Source organism: Haemaphysalis longicornis, unplaced genomic scaffold, assembly GCF_048455015.1.
Source record: "Haemaphysalis longicornis isolate Haplotype H1 unplaced genomic scaffold, Haemaphysalis longicornis Haplotype H1 scaffold_6, whole genome shotgun sequence".
NCBI lineage: Eukaryota > Metazoa > Arthropoda > Arachnida > Ixodida > Ixodidae > Haemaphysalis > Haemaphysalis longicornis.
Genome location: NW_027526407.1, coordinates 62,819,625 through 62,835,534, shown reverse-complemented (window position 1 = coordinate 62,835,534; position 15,910 = coordinate 62,819,625). Strand labels below are relative to the sequence as shown.

Here is a 15,910-nt window from a genome sequence, read left to right as displayed (position 1 = left end):
TGCTGTTGCGTTTTTTACCGTTTTTTAAGTGCGAATGCACTTCTTAAGCGAGCCTGAAGCGTCCGCCGCCGTCCGCATAGCAACAGCTGCGGGTGCGCGCGCTCCTCGTCTTCCTTGGCAACGGGGGGAGATGGGCGCGCGCTGCCTGGCCGCTGACATGGCACATACCCACGTGGGGGATTGGCCAAGAATCAGGCGTGAGAAGGGCTAATGCACCCGCTTAAAGGAGTACTGACACGAAATTTCAAAGCTGAGATCCGCTCTAGCAATCAAGTACAACGACAACACAAATAGGTGTCTGTGAATAAATGCATCTTTCTTTCTTTGTAGTTGTGTGTGTGTGTGTGATCTCTCTTTCGCAAACATTACCGAACCGCGCAAATTCAACTCGTGCATTCGCACTTTCACATTCTTCCCCTCGGGGAAATGGGGGAATTTTTTTAGCCAGGCTCGGGGAGATAAGGACGTCAGCAGGAGCAGCACAGTAGCCACACGACCTCTGATACTGACGTATAATACCCCTGTCACACGGGCACTTTCAATCACGATTGAGGTGAATCGCGATCAAGTTTTTGAGCGCACTCGGCACACTGCCGCTGCTACACGGCCCGTTTCAATCGCGATTAAGAAGTTGCACCGGTTGCACTCGTATACACCAGATGCCGCTAACAATATACTTGCGGCCTGTTTAGAATGCTGGTTAGAAAGAAGATTAGAATGCTGGTGGACGAAAAGCAGAGTGGGGAATATTGCCTAGGACAGTTACCACCTGTAACAGGGAAAAGAAAGTATTTCGGGCCTAATAAGCTTTAGTGCCTGCCCTAAGTAGCGCTAGTATTAAACCAAGAGTGTAAAACATGGTTATATTAGTCCTTTTTGGTAAGATGACATGTCATCACCCCGCTTCAAAGGGGAAACCAATAGGAATCATCATCATCATCGTCATCATCGGCCGTCGTCTGGTAACTTCGCGCGATGTTAATGTTACCGCACACTTATTTGGGTCAAATTATTTGACACAATTTGTGGCGTTAGTTGAAGTTGTCCCCTTCTGTGCCATTACTGAGCGGGGACGAGAGTATCGCCGCTTTCAGTCGATCTCGCTTGAGAAACCAGGATTGAGTTCGAGCGGGATCGAGCTCGATCGCGATTGAAACTGCCGTGTAGCAACGGCCGACTCAATCGCAATCTCAATCGACTCAATCACATTGAAAGTGCCTGTGTGACAGGGGTATAAGACGACAACTTCCTTTGTTACAGGCTAAAAACTACCAGCTACCGCGACTGTGGAGAAGGAGGGGGAGGAGACAAATTAGTCTATTGCTTAGCATTTTATTCTCAGCGACAATCTGCTGCCCCCCGTCCAGGATTCATTAACACTGTTCCAGGTGGCCAAAAAAAAGTTCAAATTGAAGCTAAGGTTTTCTGTGACACGCAGCATGGTAGAGGGAGTCTGCTAATTAGGGCTACTCAGGCAACTATACAGTCGAACCCCGCTACAACAAAATTGACGGGACACGTGAAAAATTTCATTGAGGCAGGAATTCATTGAGGCAAAATCTGCCCCCAGACACCACGGAAGAGGCAAGAAAAATAGCCCCGTGTATTATCCGCATCATTAACAGCATAATGCAATGTTTAGAAAAAGGAGAGACATGCAATTGTGTCGCGTTTAATCAAATAACAAACGTACCAATGATTATCTGTTTTTCACCTCCACGTACAGAGCGCATTAACGGGGGGGGGGGGGGGGGGGGGTGAAGGGGCTTGAATAAATGCAGCCGCAAAACATATTGCTGCACAGCAAGGCATGACTACAGAGCTGATTATTTGCAGATAGCTGCTAGGCCGTCGGAAGTCCCCCTCTCACTTGTGGCACAAGCAGTTCACTTATGTCTGACTGGGCACTGCTACAACTGACCTTGGCAGGCAGGCCGCGCACACTTGCATTTATCGCAACTGTGTGCTCGCAACTAAGATAGGATGGCGCGGGTTCAAGACTAAGCACGAAGACATTATTTTTGCTTTTTACTTTGAATAATTGTAAAAGGAAAACCACGAAGACAGCTGCTCCCAACGCATACATGACGGCACCGCGACAGCAACAGAGCACATTCGCGCGATTTCAACGGAATGTGGATTGGCTGTAGCTTCGGCTTGGCGAACCGGGCCTGCACCTCATGTAAAGACAGCCAGCCACATCGTTATCACCAGCAAACAATGGCATGTACCTAGTTTGCTTTTGTTTTGAATGGTGTTGTGGGTGCGTGGCGCATGTTTTCGGTAAAACTAAGCGCCTTGTATGTATCAAAAGTTTAAGATAGCTAGCGTTATGCTTATTTTATAGTAAAGCAAATGTTCAAACCCAGCCCCAATGAGCGAAAATTTCGCTGAGCGATTTCATTGTAGCAAGGACTTTGTTGCACTGACTTCTATGGCTAGCTGACAAGAAACTGGAAATACTTCCCTAAAGCGGAGTTCGTTCTAGCAGGGTTCAACTGTAATGCACTCTAATTTATTGACACGCGTGCGCATCTGTTTTTCGCCTCAATCAGACAGAACGGCACTCGCAGCTCAGAAGCAAACCCATGCGCTTTGTGCTTGACAGCGCAGCACCTCAACCCCTTACCCAGTATTGCGGGGTGTCAGTAACCATGGTCAAAGGCAACCGAATGAGGTCACAATGTTACGCCAAAACAAACACACTGACCCCAGATCAATGAGACTGAATTCTCACCAACCAATGTTCCGCCAGTTGGTGAGAAATCAGTCTTATAATGTGGGTACCCCTTTAAATGAAACAGAAACTATGAGAAGGGGGATTGAAACAACTGAGGAACAGCCCTACTAACATGTTCGAAGCCAGAAAGCTTAACTGGAGAGTACAGGTTGACCAAATGTCAATTCACCCTTGCCTTTATTGTGATACAAATATTTCAGCATGCCAGCGTTCGAGGAGATGATTAGTCATTTTTGGAGGAACAATAGACAAAACAGTGTTGGTCATGAAACTGTTATCTTTACATTTTCCAATACTATGAGCCCTAGGTGAATGCAATAAGAGAAACAGTTTTCTGATGCATTGTTTGGAACCAGAGAAGGCGAACCCCCCCCCCCCTGACGTTTTGGATGCGTTCGATGTGATTAGGTTGTTCTTAGGCGTGCACGACTAACAATGGCGCACTTCTTGTACTGTGAGCACTGGGTTGTGAAGTTACTGTAAAGCTCGCAAAGTAATATACCCGACTTCCGGAAACAAGTTTTTGGTTCGCAGGCGATTTTCCTATTATGTTTCATTCTCACGGCAACGAAATTCACGCAACCGCGAAATTTTTGGCTTTCCCCGGCGGGTTCGTCATTACAAGATTCGACTGTATCTGGTGTGCACAGACTTTGGCGCAACAAGCACGTAGCAACGCATTCAGCGTACGCAGGATTACACCCCTTTTACGCGAGCTCACGCCAAGCTACGTTGATGCGCGCGTACATCAATATTATGCGTTTACGTGGTTGAACCTTTCGGCAGGCGTTCGCAACTGACCCTGCTTGAGGAGCTGTCCGAAGGCGGAGCTGAGCTCGAGCAGGAGCGCTGTGGAGCCGACGTCGGAGTCGCCCCAGGCGTCACGGCCGGCCCCAACGAGCACGTAGCGGTCGGGCTCCACGCGTCCTCGCACGTAGCCCACCAGGTCGTGCAGCGAGTGGTTGCGCAGAGAGTTGTGCAGCTGGAGCTCCACCTCCACCGGACCCGGTCCAACGGCGTGTGGCAGGGGGCTTTGCTTCCCAAAGCTCACAACCGAGCCCTCCAGACGCCTGCACGGAGGGGAAGGCATTGCATTGGCACGGGCATTATGAGCGAGTCAAACATTGTCAGAGTAAACAGAAGGGGACGGAAGAGGCTGCCGATTAGGTCGCTCAAGCTTGTCCTGCTGGGAAGAAATTTCAAATTTTTTGGAGGCGAAGCCCTTTCGGGGCTGGGGCTTTTGGCGTCTCATGCCGTCATCGTAACCGGCGTCTCATGTAGTCACAGTAGTAAAACACCAGGAAGCTCGTTTACACCTTGTGCTAGAACGTAACACGTACACTCGCGGTATGCGCAGTAGATTTTTAAAAAAAGAAAAGCTTTTGTATAAGCACAAGGAATAACCATGCCCTGTGGGTTGAGCAAGCACAACACGTTCGCTGAAAGATGACAACCATCGAAGCAACAGGCAGCGGCCACTGCCGCGCGATACCGAAACAAACAACATGGCGGCTGACGAAAGCGGCCGCGAGCGATTTACTTTTGAGCGACTAACTTCCCACCATCGCGTTCGGGAGTCTACTGAACAATGTGATATTATTTAGGCTACGTTAGTGCCACGCATTGAATCAGGGGATTCACTAATACTCATTTTGTTTATTACAGACGAATAAAACGCTTCTTGACGTGTTTTTGCATGCGGTTCGTGCGCGTCGGCGTTGCGCGGGCAACTTTTTCACGCCCGCGACGACGATCCTGCGCGCGCAGCAGCTTCTAAGTTCTACCGGTTCTATGTCGGTATGACGCGTGACAAGCGCGGCAGTGGGAGGAGCCTGACGTCTTGCCCCAATGGGGAGGCGTGCTCTTCATGGCGGCAGTTTGAAAGCGCTCGGGACAGCCGGCTGGCGCCGCCGGAGATGTTGAGGCTTACCACAGTGGCAGATATTTGATTGGCGCTTTCCCTAGCGGCGCGGCTGATGCTTTATAGTGTCATTTTCGACCACATTATCAGCTCCTTTCCTGCACAAACGCCTTCGTTTGTGCCTTCAGTGATATCTTAAAGAGCGGTTAGAAGTGGTTGCTGGAGCTACGCGCACCTCTTCGCAACTGGTGACGCCGCCATGTTGCCGCCGCCGATCGCGTAGCGCGCAGCATGCGGTTGGTATTCACGGCAGCGTCAGCACGGCACATTTTCGCGAGTAGAAAACGCCCCATGCGGTTCACACTTTAGACCATAACCATGGGAACGAGGGGGCAAAGCTGTCCCCACCTCGTAGCACCCCCAATTTCTCATTTCTCTTGATGCAACTACAGTAGACGGTTAGATTTCGATTCTAAGTCGACCCCCCAACATTGGACTGTCAAATTTGAAAAAAAAAAAAAAGGACAACCTACAATCGTGTAAATACGGTACTGTGCTCTTACTGTACTCTTTGATTTGAGCACACTTCCTTGGTGCGTCTTTCAGCTGCATCACTCCAGCAGTTTTCTTACAAAAGCTGTCAGAAAATCAAATATAAAGATCAGAATAAATAGTCCTTTTACACAAAAAGAAAGCTCTTTCCAAGGTAAACACACTAAAGGTTTGCTCAAGTCAATTTAAATTTACCGCGTTCCACTGCTCCAAGTCGGGGTGCCTCGATGCCAACGTTGCCATACGGCGGAGACGCACGCGAGTCGAGACACCGTCCTACAATGTTTATACAACCACGTTGCGTTCCACGAGCGTTCCAAGTGGCACGTGGAACCTATCTAGTGGAACCTTTTGTTGCTGTTGCCGTTTGATTTCTTAATTGCCACCAGGAGCGCAGGCAACAGCAGCCGACAGTTTTCTGCAGTTAATGAGTATTTCACTTGCTATCGCAAAAACCAAGCATTCATGATTTTTTTTTAATAAAGAGACTGTAAATATCCCTTATGTATTAATTTGCTGCCGTATGTTTGCGTAATGTCCTGTTCTTGTTCAACAATGTTGACAAGTATGAACACTGACACCGGACTCGGACGTTTAGATTAGATTTGGCTGTGGGCATATGAAACTACTGCGCAGCTTTTGTTTCACTTTGGCCGGGTGGCTGAATCGGGTCACAGGCAGACAGACCAAAATTTCTGCGTTAAAGTAGCCCAAGAAAAACTACCGTCTTTAAAAAGCCAGCAGAGTGACACACGTCCAGGGTAGCTTTACGCAACGCTGTAGCTCTCTTAATGACAAAACAAGGAGGAGTCTTTCCGAGATAGGCGTCCGCCCATTGTGAAGCCTGGACTTACCGCAGCAAGCTGTCGGCTACGCTGGCGCTAATGGTCTGAGCAGGAACGGCAGGCAGGAAGAGCTGGTCCCGGGGAATCCGGTGAGCGGAGCCTGCGAGGAAGTGGCGGCAACCAGTGAAAAGAGGAAGTCACCCTAGCACAAGCCAGAGATTTTAAAGCGAAGCTTTCCGTACCTCCCTTGTGGCGTTAACGCTAAAGCGCACTGCAGGAAAGCCAACTATACACAATGGGCAGGCGAGGTACATCATGACGATGGTGATGAAATGGAAAGCTTTGCTCGGAAAGGAAAAAAAAAAGCTTCCCATGGTCAGAAACGCAGCTGATGATGATGATGATGATGATAAGTTTATTTTGCCCAAAACTGGGTGAAAGGAGGAAGGGGATGTGGGAGCCTTCCTGAATCCCCCCCCCCCCCCCCCCCCCCCCCTTCTCAGATGGTGGCCTGCAGCCCTTGGGCGCGACTGGCATCTTCGGCCAGTTGGACGACCCTGACCCGTATTTCGGGGTCGGAGCTAAGCAAGCAGGTCTCCCACTGCTCCGCACTGGTAATTTGTAAGCATGCTCGCAGAGTTGGTGGCTGGGCATCACATGCCCAAATCATGCGAGTGAGTGTGGCTCGCTGGGTGCACCCCTTGCATTGATCGTTTTAAAAAATTGCGCCATTCTGACACAGTTGAGGCAGTTTCAGACTTTGACTTTGACTTGGGTTGCACAGGAGAAAGCTTCGGGTTTAGATTTTTTTCCCTCCCACCAGCTGACTGTCTTTTCATCTATTTATTTATGACGACCAATGAGTAGTGAAAAGCTCAATGGGAATCGTCTCCACAGCAACTGAATCGCCCCTGTAACAACTGTCAAGTCAAGGTAGCGCCGCTGCTGATGCGAGCCTTCCTTTAGCACGACCCGCTATCCACACAACCCAACAAAACACACTCCAATGCATCAACAATCTCTACGCATAACCCAGCTTATGAAAGAAGCCATATTTCAGCACAGTCATACTCCCCACCTTCTCCGCCAGCCTATTTTATGTCCACTGCAAAAAGAAGGCCTGTCCCGCTGACTTCCAACTGCTCCTACCCTGCCCTGTACGAATCCGTTCTTTGCCACCAAGTTTCCATATTTCGTTCCTCCACCAAGTTATCAGTCTACCCCCCAAAAGTCCCTTATCTTAGTTCATACCTGCCAGGTTTGCCAGAATGTCATTAGGGAGATCTGACCCGGGAGAGGGGGGGTAGTAGCAACAACAGAATGGGTAACTTTGACACATTTTTAATTTACTTACAACATAGCAGGAAATGAACGGTTTCTTCGTCCAAACTACCAACAAGCTACACCACTTAAATGTTCGACATGGCTGACGCCGCCCTTTTCAGAGAGTCCTGGAAATAGCCCTGCAAGTGCAATACAAAACAGCAGGACCTGAACTGTTTTGTTGTTTCGTCTAAACTAACAAGCTACACCACTGGAGACTTGCTAAATCTTCAGCAGAACGGCCGTCCAGAATGGCCGTGTTCGTCCGCAAATGAAAGCGGCGGCGGCGCTGCATTTCTATAAACAGTAAGCAAACAATGGGACGAACAGGTTCACCGTCTGCGCATGGCTGACTACGCTTTTTAAGCACTTCACTGATAACGATGCTGATTGGTGCCGGGTTGGATTGTCAAGTATACCTCCGGCGCATTGTGGCCAGACTGGGAAAAAGAAGATTCGGCCAAAGACAGGTGCGTTTTCGAGAGATTTTTGTTTCGGTCGTACAATCGTACAAAAACCACGAAAATTCGGGAGTATCCTGGAAAATTCGGGAAACCTGGCAGGTATGTTAGTTGCTACTTTATTACCCTGGAGGTCCCCCGGCTGTCAACCCTCCAAATTATGCACCCAGCCCAACACACTACCCCAAAACCACCAACAAAACGCACCACAACACTCTCCTTACAAGACTTCTTCAATATACAGTAGCCAAACATTTTTGCGGACTCCGAAAATTCGGATTTGCTGGATATTCCGGACTTTCCCAAGGAACCGGCAGTTGTCCCACAGGAGTAATGTATATGAACAACGGATATTTCGGACAAAATAAAGCCACAAGTTCGATTTTCCCGACAACATTTTCCGCGAATGAGCCACGGTGCGACTCCAGGACGCCGCCATTTTGAAGCCTACGCACCTCACTGGCTTCGGATTGAATAAGGATTGGCTTGATCACCATCGGCGTCACCAACTTTGATCTTTCGCGTCATTTCGAGAGTTGGCTGCAGTGGGGAGCAACATTGCGTTGTGCGCAGAGCTAACGGCTGACGAGTATGGTGGCAAAGTGACTGTGCTGCCGCAAAGAGAGTCTGGCTGTCGCGAGGACACTCTTGACCGCCCACAACCGTCAACGCAAGACATTGCCAATGCTTTGGTGGTGTTGTTCAATGTTTACGAAGAAAAAGTGACGCTTTCAGAGATGCAAGCAGACGTTCTCACAAATCAAAGAAGGAGGTACCGTATTTTCGCGCATATAACCCGCACTACCACTTTCGGTCGATGAATAAAAAACATATATCCCCGCGTATTGCCCGCCCGTATATTTTATACATAAAAAGGATGGGCCAAAGCTACTACTCATGCAACATTACACATTTGTTTACACAAAAGAACTTTCTTATCTGACTACGTAACTAGATGACTTGACGCATACATTTTTTCAGGTTGGTAATATTGTTGAGCTGTGTGTGCTATAAAATAAGCAATGTCAGTGGGATAACAGTGGCTTAGTATCTATTACTGCTGTAGGGGCATCACAGCTTAACACACATTGCGGTGAAGTTGCGCCAAAATGCGTCGCATATAATCCGCACCTCTACCTCACCCCTGAAATTTTTGCATGTTTGGTGCGGAGTATACGCGGAAAATACGGTATTTAAGGCAAAGAACTATCCGTGATTTCTTCAGTTCCGTTTTAAATGAAATAAAGTTCTTTTTTGCGAGTCATGGATTTTTCGGACTGCTCTTTTGTTTGGACTATTTTTCGTTCCCGTCTAGGTCTGAGAAATCGGCTACTGCGCATTACTTGCGAAACTCTGTTTCAGAATACAAGCAGGTTGAGCACTGCCGCTTCCTTGTATAACTGAGGGCCAATGGTATTGGCACAGCACCCAGGGGACAACAAGAGCTGAACTTTGCTAAGCACTTATTTTCAATAACAAGGCTTGCTTTTCAAATTGTGAAGCATTAAATTAGATAATATTCACTTTTGCTTCCAGAGTTTTTTCCATCATGGCAAGTGCTTCAGTAAAACTTAGTGTAACACTTCTCTTAGTGTACAACTTTGTGTAACGATGGCCGGCTAATCCCCTTGCCCCAAGCTTGCTCGTTTGCCCTGCGGGCAGGAGGCCAACCATGGACTGCTTCTAACAGTGGAGCTGTTTAAAGGAGCCATGAAGAGAAAACACAAGTTTGGTTCATTCGAAAGATTGCCTCGTTAGAACCATAACGACACCACTTATAACGCAAACTTCGCTCAAATAAGCTACATAATTAGGAAAAAAGGAAGTGACCATGCGACCCACCAGCTCATTTTCCGCAACAGAACCTGTGATGTCACTTGGGAATGCTCTGCGATTGGCGGAGGCCGGCAAAAGCAAACGCATGTTAGGCAGGGCTTACAGCTTGCATAGCGAGCTAAATGCCCGTGAAACATACTGCACATTCTTTTTATGACAAAGAACGGTGGAGTAAACGGTTGAAGGTCCGAACGAACTCGCAAGCGTGTGCGCCAATGCGTACGAAACTAGCGCCGGCCGAGCTCGACATCTCGGCGTCGCGCAGACGAATTTTCGGGTTCGAGGCTCTTCGGGGCCAACGAACCGTTCCAGCACGCACAGCCGTGACCTTGCTTCGTATCGTAATCCCTTCACAGGAGATTGGCCGTCATATCGCCAACCAGCAAAGGTAAAAATAGAAACGAGGGGAGTAAGGAACAGCAAGAAGCGACGAGATAGTGCCAGTCGTCGCGTAAGTTTCGAATGGTGTTGGCTTGCTGCTGTCGTTACGAGCTCGTTTCCAGTTTACAACCACTGAAAACTTCAGTTTGTTCAGTTACGGCAGGGACCCTTACGTTAGCTCACTCCTGGGACATGCTGGCGCTCGTCGCCGACTTCGTCAAATCGCTCTGACCTTGGGGAAAAAAATGCCGTAAACACCGCGCATTGACGCTCGTATCTTTCTGGTCGAAGCAGAGAGCTCGCGCGAACGGCTTTCCATACACGACACCGGCCAACTGGCATAAGTGATACTGCTACTGAAATTGAACTATTATTAACCGTAATCAAAATACGGCCCATACGTACCAGTCTATATTCATCCGTCGCGACGGGGCTGACGAGGCAGCGGTGCCGACGGCTGGGCGTTCGTCTGTTGTGGCTATCGCGGAATGGTCGCTTTCCCGTCCACCGCGTATCCCACAACTCTTGCCGCTCGTGCACTTAGAAGCATTGAGCGTTTTTGTGGTGTGAGGTTGTTAAATGCAAGCCCGAGCTCCTCGGCGAGAGTTTTGTTCTCCGGATCAGGCGATTCCATGACTAGGGCTGCGGGTGCACTAGGTTTTACTAGTATTTTTAAAATGGCCGCCGTCTCGATCGACTCCCGCGTGTTGGTTATATGGAGTCGACATACTAAGTATCTGTTTCATGGACCGGCTCTATGACGCCATTGTACACGTCACGGAATGTTCAATTTTAGCGGGAGATTTAAAATTTTGGCTTAAATTGCCTTATTTCTCAGTGAATAAAGCATCATTTGCTTCCGGGAAAGCGCTTGGGGTACTATGAAACACCTAATCTTTCGAATAAAACAAACTTTTGTTTTCTCTTCATGGCTCCTTTAAGCTCAAGTTCCACTCGTGCCTGGCCTCGCTAAAAACTCGGAGCAGCAAAGTAGAGATAAGAAAAATGCCAGGTCAAATGTTAAAGAAGTGGGGAGGAGGCAAGGAGACGACAAGCAGGTGTGGGGAGTGCACGCCTAAAAAAAAAAAAAAAACAAATCGCTTCCCATGGTCAGAATCGAACCTGGGTCCCTTACGTTATAAAACCGGCATCTATCCAATGCACTATCGTCGCATTCAGGGCGCACCGCGTTTCCTTTGGGTTTGTAGCGTAGGCGCTCGCTTTGGACTTCGGCTTGCTCGCACACTGGCAGTTTGAATTTTGAACATTAAAAGAGTAGATTGTGGTCTTTAATTTGACTCAGTTTGCATAGAAAAAGCTTCGCTCTTTAACCATCCTTCTCTTAGTTAGAGCTAGTGAAGCTGAGTCTTCACATCTCAATCGCAAAGGTGGCTGTATTTTTTTTTATACATGGGGCCTACGGGGAGTCTCGCAACTGGTGCATGTCGAGTAGCTTTGTTTCCTTATTTCACCCCTTTATCGAGCTATCAGACTTTTTATCTATTCCTGTCTCTCAGTAGCCACTCCACTACCCTGGCGGACCACCCGTCGTCCTTTCTCTACGTTACACGTCCAGCCCAACTCAGTGCAGCTACTAGACTGCCCTGAAGCCACCCCCCCCAAGTGCCCTGTAACCGACCTGTGGCGGGGTAACCCGGCGTCTGGGGGTCCCCCAGGAGGGGCCCCAAGGGGCTGGCACTGTGGCTCGCGTCGGGGGGCAGCCACCACCAGGCCCCATGGGCCTGCTCGAGCGGGAGGTTGTGGGGCAGTGGGCGGAACTCCTGGGGGTCCGGGTAAAGCAGCACCGCACGAGCTTCCAGCCGCTGCGCGAGCGCCAGCTGCCGCGACAGGGGCTCGGCACCCATCCGCACGAGCAGCACGCTCTCGGCCAGTGTCACGTTGGAGCTGTGCAGCCAGTCCACGTCTGACGGCTGCAGGCGGTTCGCGTACACCACAGGCCCCTGCGTGATAGACTCGGTTTTAACTCCCCCTCCACCGCTTCTTGCTTGGTGAGCGCGAGTAGTTATTTATTGTACCTTTTACAAACAAAAGTTGGATGCAATCAAGAAATATACGTACACTGAGCCGTACGTATCAATATCAATGCCAAATGTTGAAGTACAATACGCGGCAAATGAAACGCGAACACGAAAATATGAATCAGAACACGCAAAACTGAAAAATACTGTTCGTTGAGGTCTAATAATGGCGCACTATTGGTATATTCGGAAAGCCACATTTCCGGACTTTGTTTTTGCAACCAAGCCACGCGTCATTTTGACTTGTGTGGAAAGAAATCGCGCTATTTGCATGTTCTGATTCATATTTTCGTGTTAGCGTTTCATTTGCCACGTATTCTACACCCGTAGTTAGGCTGCGTGCACTTTCTCTTCACTTCTCGAGAAGCTTTAGTTGGAAAAAGCACTGGCACTACAGCTGAGCCTTGAGGAACAGTCCCCATACTCAACTGAATTCGGGTACTTTTGGTGCTCTTCCAGGAGTCCCTGTTTCCCAGCTATAGCTTGGTGAACACGAGTAGTTGTTTAACGCACCCTTTACAGCTAAAAGTTATAAGCATGTAGACATACCCTTTCATACACATAAGCATACGTACACGTAAGTATACTTAGTACATATTGGGCCCAGGTTTAGTGCCAATACTCGCAAGTGATGTCTATTAACCAACTGCTTTCAAACAGAAACTCGTGGAAAAATCGACAAAAAAAGTACCCATGCACGGACTAGCGACGGGGTTCCTCAAGGCTCAGCTGTAGTGCCACCGCTTTTCCAAACTAAAACTGGATGCAGCCAAACTACAGGTGTACCTCAACCTTCGGCTGTGATGCCACTACTTCTTTGCATTATTGACATTTTGAAGATTTCAGCCACTCACTCGTGATGTTTCAATTGTGCATAGGGTACACCTGTGATTGTGTTTATTATAGTACACACATGGATGAAGGCTCCAATTAAAAGAAAGCCCACCATGCCCTTTGCTTTCAAAAAACATTTGTTGAAGAACGATTAATCGAAACTGCCCTTCCACAGTAGACACCAATGCAACCAAACTGTTTGTGCAATATGTAAGCCCTAGCAAAGCATTGCAGCTTTCAACACACACACAAAAAAAGCATGAATAAGCATAATTTGAAAAGTGTTCATTATCGTAATTGAGGCCACCTTGGTCAGGAAAGCAGAGACTGACACAAGACAGACACATTTTCATCAGAAGCCGTTATGAAACCATTCCTAAAACATCCTGGTGCAACATTTAAAAGCAGCTTTTTCTTGTGAACGAGATTGCAGCCCCATGTCCCATTGAAATACGCCCCTTTTCATTGAGTGTTGTGAATGGTCAGCTGATGCAGCTCTCCAGTTGTTTTGCATGTGATCAGTAACAAGTGCGCGACTTGATTCAAGTTCTTAAAATGATCAGCAGCAGAATGGTTATTTCTTTAGCTTGTAAGCTCACAATAAAGCTCAGTTTGCTGCACACATGTATAGGACCAGTACTTCTCCCTCGTCTTGCTTCCAATCATTTATCCATCCCACTGTTTTCCTGACAACAAACTGGGTAAGGCCAAGGACGGTGCAATCTACATTGCATTATTCACAATGAATGGACGCACCCTGACAGGAGCGTCGGCCGTACAGTACGCAACGTAGGGCCTGTGGTCATCCGTGAAGAGGTCCACAGTGGTGCCCGCTGCATCGGAGGCATTATCGAAGCGACGCAACCTGTTTGGTCGCGACGCATCCGGGAACGAGAGTAGCGCCTCGTACGACTCTTGCTCCACGGCCTCCAGGCCCTGCTCTTGCCACTGCCGCCGCAGAAGGTCCACCAGCTCAGCATCAGTCCGCACTTCCAGAAGCTGACTGTATGACGTAAGAAAGCAAACCACGAACCCATCAGAAAAGGTGCACAAACCATGTTTCCGATCACATTGGGGGAAAAACCGATTTTATAGCAGCAAGTTTCGGGCCTCTACCAGCTCAGTACGCATCCACACTTGTAGCGCGACATTCCATTCACCTGTGAGTACAAGCCAGGAGGCACTTCTGGTGCGCTCCTAGCGCTGCTTCCTACTGCCTACTGACTACCAGTAGAATGGTCGGTGTTGGAGCAAATGGCCTGGGTTCGATCCCCGGCAGAGCTGAATTTTTTTTTCAAGACCCGTGATTTTTTTTACTGTAAAATGTACTCCTAGCTCAATTCTACACCTTGTTTTCGTGAATACGGGTGGTTTGGTATCCTTTAGGTAGGTTTAGGAGTGGGGAGCAGCATATGAACGCACTTAATTAATGCTCTGCATCGCACCGAAAGTGCCTGGTTTGTACTTACTTCGAAACGGAAGATAGCACTTGCAGCAGCTGACTGGGCAAGGTTACACAGACAATTTACACCGAGATTCCAAAGTCGTGGCAAACTGCTTCGTGCTGTTGCTTACACTGTTGCCAAGAGACTCAAAATGATCTGATAAAGGCCCCGTTTGAACCTGCCACTATCTGCTCCTGACGTAATCGGCATTCGTACCAGTGCCAATGAAGTTTAACCAGTAATATTCTATTTTCTACCACTTCCACAGCAAAGACAACAGGCCATTGCTCACAAAAATTCATTTGCAGAGACAAAGCTGCTGATTACGTCAGGAACAAAAACATGAGCATGTTTCTGCAGAGCTTCAACAAGCTCGGTGTTTGTCTGCAGTTGCAGAAGAAAGTAACATAACTGACACGGGTCTTTTAATATATGCAAAATTTGTATAACAGTCCCCACTTTACACTGATTTGAAATGACTTCTCGACTGCAGCTAAGAAAAAAAGAGGTAAACTTCAATTGGTAGCCCTCTATTAACCGGACCCTGTGGACGCATAACCTGGAATTTTAATGAATACCAGAATTTACGAAAATTAGCAAAATTGCCTGAAAGCTCAAAGTGTACGAGTAACGTGAACTTGGAAGTTTGAAACTTAAGGCCTGCGATCCGTACATATTAGCCAGCATAAAGGCTAAGCAGCTTCACCAAGATTGAGGGCCGTCTCATCGCTTCACTACATAAATCTGTCTCTTGAAGAGTAAAAACATCCCCCGTCCCAATGAAGCAGCGGAAGAGCGCGACTCAAACAACGAGTCCTGCAATCTCCACAATTGGCCAGCCTAAAGGTTAAGCAGCTTCACTAAGATCGGGGACCGTCTTGTCGCATCTCTACGGTAAAAACACAGTAAAAACACCCGCCGTTCCAATGAATCAGCGGAAGAGCGCGACTCGAAAGGGCGCGTGCGCTTGGCGCCAGGTGTACTACAGAGGCGGCGTTTCGAAGCAGAGGGGGCGCTGACCCTGCAGTCCGGTTGATTCCGTCAGCGCCTACGAGCGCCAGTAGCCGCGCCCTGACGCTCGGATCGGCGTCGTACACGGCGTGGATGGCCACGGATTTGCCCCGCACACACTCCGCGTGCTGCGTGTGCGCGAAGTATCCGGCCAGCAGACCCGCGAGCAGGCCGAGCAGCGCGATGCCCAGTCCGCCGATCACCAGGTTGCGATGGGAGACCACGCGAATGTCCTCCGTGGTCTTCTCGTAGATCTGCACCGCGCCGCTGTTCTCGTGGTCGGGCCATGTCATCGGCTCGCTGTCGGCGCCGTTGTCTTCGTCGCGGTACGGCCGGTACTGGGCGCTCATCCTGGCTAACACCTGTTGATCGCCGTCGGCCGCTGCTGTTCCTTCTCGAGACGACGACGTTCCTCTACCAGGGGCATGACACGTGCGACGGACCTCCCAGCGCGCGGGTTTTGTGCTGCATGGCCTTTTGCGGCGAAGTTGGCGGAAAAAATGGCTTGTAGAGGCAGTAGAGGTTGAGAGCGGCGTCACCCACGGCGGCCAACCACTGCAGTTTGCGTCGCTTGGATCTCTCGCTCCACGCCCGTCCGCACCGTCCGTCTGTCAGTTGCCGCAACGATTCGTTTCTCCGCCC

At 49.0% G+C, this 15,910-nt stretch overlaps 1 protein-coding gene across 1 annotated transcript in view; it reads right to left on the bottom strand.

Moving 5' to 3' along the window:
- Positions 1-15,878, bottom strand: part of LOC144142812 (N-acetylated-alpha-linked acidic dipeptidase 2-like) — a 49,404-nt gene extending 33,526 nt beyond the window's left edge. The window contains exons 1-5 of the mRNA XM_077674586.1: positions 15,278-15,878; positions 13,569-13,815; positions 11,579-11,900; positions 6,008-6,098; positions 3,542-3,810 (exon numbers count right to left, since the gene is read on the bottom strand). Coding sequence (XP_077530712.1) covers positions 3,542-3,810; positions 6,008-6,098; positions 11,579-11,900; positions 13,569-13,815; positions 15,278-15,618 — 1,270 coding nt within the window. The 5' untranslated portion in view covers positions 15,619-15,878. The remainder of the gene's footprint in view (positions 1-3,541; positions 3,811-6,007; positions 6,099-11,578; positions 11,901-13,568; positions 13,816-15,277) is intronic.
- Positions 15,879-15,910: the final 32 nt, after the last annotated feature.